Consider the following 5,102-nt stretch of genomic DNA (forward strand, 5'->3'; position numbering starts at 1 on the left):
ACTTCTCTGAGTTTGGGAAATGAGCCATGTTGAATCTGCTGGGTTGAGCTTGTGTCGAATGACTCCATCCTGAAACCCGTGGGGATTTGAATGAACTGGGATTCAGACTTCTGGCTTTGGCTTGTGTCCAAAGTTAACGGAGAAAAACTATGCAGGGGCACCACATACAGAACCACCAAGTGAATTCTCCCTTTCTGCTTGCCATGAATGCTGTGTAAAACCAGTACAGCAACAGGACTGTGCCCACTGGTCAACTTTTTTCTTAGTTGCATTCCTAATGCACAGGGGTCTTATGCCAGCATTGTAGCACACTGTAGGATTGTAGCCATGACCTTCCTGTACTGGTAATCTGATAATATCAGCGCACATCAGTCCCATTATGCTCTTTTTTTACAATTTTAATTTTTATTTTTTAATTTTAGTGGGGCCAGATGCTTTTCTGGTGAAGCTAGAGCCAAGGGGGAAATTTGCATCCTTCAGATCATCACCCCCAAACTTGCTCCTTTAAACGTTTTTGTTTATCCATCCATTAACATATCCAGCGCTGAAATGAACACACCCTTTTTTTCCTCAAATACAGAGAAGGCTACAAGCACACAGCTGATGAGGAGAGTAAAAACCACTGAGGCAAAGTTACTGCGACGGGATCGAACAAGGCACTAGGACCTAGGAGGCGTCTCATCCACCCTGGCAGGAATTTCTTGCTTGGAGCTCAGACAACAAAGGCAGAGTGAGCCTGGTTTTCTTTCTCTCAGCATCTCCACCCTGCGCACTGAAAACTGGTGAGTAGAGCTTCTTCTGAGTGACTTGCATGCAGAAAAGTAACAGATGTCAGACAGAAAGGAGAAATCTTTCTCTTAGTACCTTACAGCATCTGCAGTTCATTTAAAAATTGAAACCCCCTGCATCCTCTGATTCATTCCCGAAGTTGCTTGGATGTTTCATTGTTCACTGCATGACACCAGACTGTATCTACCCCGACTGCCATTGTGGGGAAAATGTTCCCAACTTGGGGTTTCTGTGCAGATTGCCTGCATTGTCATCCTCTGCCTTACTGCAGACTGGGGACAATGATTTGTCTTGCACAGGTCACGCTGACATTGTAAAATACAGGAAAGGAGCTTAGTTCTGGCAAATATAAGGGGTGGGGAAGAGATAGCAACAGCTTTTCCTAGATTTATACCTGGCTGCCAAGTGCTGGTGTAAATCCCCTTTCTGCCCTGTGTTAACATGCAAGCACCATACGTGAGGTGCATGTTCCTGGTTGTGCTGAGGGAGTGGAAGTCTTTCTATTGCGGGGTTGGGGGTTCCTCCTCCTTTTGTGTTGGGGTTTGGTGCAGGAGGAAGCTTGTTTGTGAGCATAAACTAGAGCCCGTGCAGAAATTCCTGCTTGCTGGGTGTCAGCTCAAGTCTCAGCTTTTCTGTGTTTGCGCTGGGAGCCCCCCATGCTCAGAACAATGAAAGGTGAGCGAGCGGAGCGGCTGTCCCTTGGGCAGGGGCACTTCCAGCAATTAAATCACTTCTGACTGCAAGGGGGGTGGAAATAGCCTCTTTATTTTTCTCCTCCTCATTCAACGGGGGAAGAAATGCAATTCAGAGGAGACTCAGGCTGAAAAGAGCTTATCGAAGCCTCATTTCAATGACAGATTTTTTCTTTCTAGTCATTTCTTCTTCGAGATGTAGGCTGGTCCTGGGAATTGATTGATGGGCTAGGAGGGGGCTGCAGATAGGGGGAAGGGTGGGCTGGATCTCATTGCTAACCCTTATTGAACAGGCTGTCACAAAGAAACTGCTTATTCCCCTGTGACCATTCTTTCATAAATGCCAGTTTATTCTAATGTTAAACATTCAGATGCTCTGGTTCCTTCCGTGATTCGACAGATTGAAGGGCTGACTTACTGGGATCTCCTTGTTTTCTGTTGCCAAAGGAAACCTCACAGGGCTCAGAGGTTTTAATTCACTGCCAACTGGTGTTTGGATGAGATTTTTGGGGCTGAGTTGTGATTGCCATGTATCCCTTTGGCCCCAGGTCCCAATTTACTGCACTTTGAAAACTCCCAGGTGCAGGAGCAGGCAGCTCTCAACAAACGTGTTCCCCACCCCCAGTAGTTGGATCCCTTTCAAAATGCGAGGACCCCTCCTACCCTCAGTCTCCAGAATCAATACAAATCTGGGTCAGGGGAGGGGATGCTTCCCAAACGCATCCGTCCTGCTCCAGACACAGCTCTTGCATTAGCGTCCTTTTTCTTTCTGGATTGTGACTCTGCTTGGCTCTAACCTGTCCCTTTGCACTCCTTCTCTCCCCATCTCTCCTTCCTGCTCAGCTTCAGATCTTTAGGGTTCACCAAACTATGGAACTTGATTTTGGACACTTTGACGAAAGAGATAAGGCGTCCAGAAACATGCGAGGCTCACGTATGAACGGGTTGCCCAGCCCCACTCACAGCGCTCACTGTAGCTTCTACAGAACCAGGACCTTACAGGCACTGAGCAATGAGAAGAAAGCCAAGAAGGTGCGTTTCTATCGCAACGGGGACCGCTACTTCAAGGGGATTGTATATGCTGTGTCCTCCGACCGCTTCCGAAGTTTTGATGCTCTCCTGGCTGACCTGACCCGATCCCTGTCCGACAACATTAATCTGCCTCAGGGGGTCCGTTACATTTACACCATCGATGGGTCGCGGAAGATCGGGAGCATGGATGAGCTGGAGGAAGGTAATTAGCATTGCTGTCTGGTGCAGTGAGGAGGCGGGGTGGGAAGGGGGCTGCACCACTTCGGTCTGCCGTTAAGGTCACATTTCCTCGGGCACACGGGGATGCTTCTGCCCCTCCAGAGAGGTGCGGGAGTGGGTGGCAGTGCGGGGGCTGACATCCTGCACATCTGCTTGCTCCAGTGCAGATGTGGAGCCAGAGGGGTGTGTCTTACTCTATGGCTGTGTCTGTCACCTGGGGGGGCTGTCTGAGGGCGTCCCCACATTTCGCTCGGCTGGGGGGGGTCCCAGATGGGTGCAGGGGTTGGCTGGGGAGTGATGTGGGTTTCCCACTGGGGTGGATGGCTCTGAATGGAAATTGAGGAGTGCTGAGGGATTCATGTAGCGTATGTGTAATGGGAGTGGGAGGGATTTATGCAGTCTGTGTACGAGGGTGTTTTGAGGGGTTTGTGCACGATGTGTGTGTATAGGGGTGTGGTGTGGTAAGGGTGCGTGTGGAGTGGGGTGCTGGGGGTGCACACAGGGGGGGTGTGTGTGTTGTGGATGTGTGGAAGGCAGAGTGTTAGGGGTTTTTGTGATGTTTGGGGAGCATGTGGAAGGGTGTATTGGGAGTTCACACAATGTGTTTAGAGGGGGGAGTTAAAGAACAAGGTGTATGTATGGAGAAGGGTGTTTTGGGTAGGTTGCAACTGGTGAAATTTGGGGTTTGATACGTGTGTGCGTGTGGAGGAAGGTGTAAGGAGGGTTAATTGCAGAGGAGGTGTTGGGATTCCTTGAGGGGGTTCATGCATGGAGTGTGTGGAGGTGTGTTGGGTGCTGTGTGTGTCAGGGGGAGTGCTGGGGAGGGTCTTGCACAGTGTGGAGAGGGCGTTGGGAGTTCACGTGCTGCATCTAAATATGGTTCATGCAGGGTCTGTCTCGAAAGGCGATGTATTGAGATGTTCAGATGGGGGGTGTTTCTGCAGGGACTGTGTGTGGTGGGGTGGGTTGCTGGGGTAGGTCTGTGGGGGAGTATGGGAAGGCATCACCTGTGTGGCAGCTCTGAGTGTGCAGGGGGTGCTCAGGGCAGGTCTGAGTGTATTCCTGTATCCAGGGAGCATGTCCGTGTGCCTGTTCCTCTCAGCGTCGCTTGGACTGTGGGATGAAAGATGAAGCAAAAATCAACCCTTCTGTTTGGAGAGGGTGTCCTGGGGACAGGTTTGCCCCTGTGGAGCTCAGCTGCCAGCCTTGTCTGTGCCTGGGGAGCTCGCGCTGCTGCAGTAGGCGCTGCCTTTCTGGGGGAGTGTAAGGAGGACCCCAGGATGAAATTGCTATGTGACCAGTGCCGCCCCCCTGCCCCAGGCATGACCCTGGGCAAGCTCTGCTTAGGTGCAGCCCAAGTGGGATGCACAGAAGACACCCACAGCCACCCCGCCTTCCTCTGCCCCAAGCAATTCAGATACTCCATTCTTTGTTTGGACCTGGAATTTCCTGATTGCTCTGTTGCAAGAGGGGAGTTCCTCTTCCCTGCTCCTTGATTTTTTTCCTCCAAGCAGATGACCTGACGGATTTGGTAACTAGAGAAAGCCCACCAGATTTCTGCCTTTAATAAAAGACAATGAGCCACTGGACTGCAGGGGCAGCCTCAGCAGCAAGTCATTGGATGACCTTGACTAAAGCATCTCTCCCTACAATTCCTTATCTGTCGAGTGGGATACTCATTTCCCCGAAATACTTTGTGGGGATGAGCACTCAGAATAAGTATTGGTTTCCATAGAGGAGTTTCACTGGGAAGAAATAGCTGCCTTTCAGGGGAGACGATGCAGTCGTAGTGGAGTTATTCTCAGCCCTGTTACAGCTGTCAAATGGAGGTGTGGCCTCCCTTAATTTTAGAGATTCTGCCATGTTTAATTCTGATCTCTTAATATGGGCACAGCCTTTCTCTAATGGCAGCTCTTAGTCCTGCTTGTCCTAGGTTTTATGTGAATCTTCAGGAATAACTCCTGAAGAAAATGCAGTTCTTTATTCTCCTTTTATACTCTTCCTGCTTTTTGTCAGTGAAGTTAAGAAACCTTTAGTTGTTACATCTGCTTTACACTGGGTTTTGCTGCAGGTAAGAAGGTACCTAGTTCTTGAAAATGTATTTTATTGAATCACAGAATCACAGAATATTAGGAGTTGGAAGGGACCTCAAAAGATCATCCAGTCCAACCCCCCTGCCAGAGCAGGATCACCCAGACCAGGTCACACAGGAACACGTCCAGGCGGGTTTTGAATGTCTGCAGAGAAGGAGACTCCACAACCTCTCTGGGCAGCCTGGGCCAGGGCTCTGTCACCCTTACAGTAAAAAAGTTTTTATCTGTGTGGTTGTGTCCTCAGCAGAGCATCAGCAAGGAAAATACAGCAGAGTGA

At 49.8% G+C, this 5,102-nt stretch overlaps 1 protein-coding gene across 1 annotated transcript; it reads left to right on the forward strand.

Moving 5' to 3' along the window:
* Positions 1-1,811: 1,811 nt before the first annotated feature.
* Positions 1,812-2,715, forward strand: LOC104543241 (neuronal migration protein doublecortin; the record flags this gene model as incomplete). Its single annotated transcript, XM_010187805.1, has 1 exon — positions 1,812-2,715. A coding segment is annotated over exon 1 (364 nt), but the record flags the coding sequence as incomplete, so codon positions are not given.
* Between the last annotated feature and the right edge of the window lie 2,387 nt (positions 2,716-5,102).

Source organism: Mesitornis unicolor, unplaced genomic scaffold (assembly GCF_000695765.1).
Source record: "Mesitornis unicolor isolate BGI_N332 unplaced genomic scaffold, ASM69576v1 scaffold15477, whole genome shotgun sequence".
In the NCBI taxonomy this organism is placed as follows: Eukaryota; Metazoa; Chordata; class Aves; order Mesitornithiformes; family Mesitornithidae; genus Mesitornis; species Mesitornis unicolor.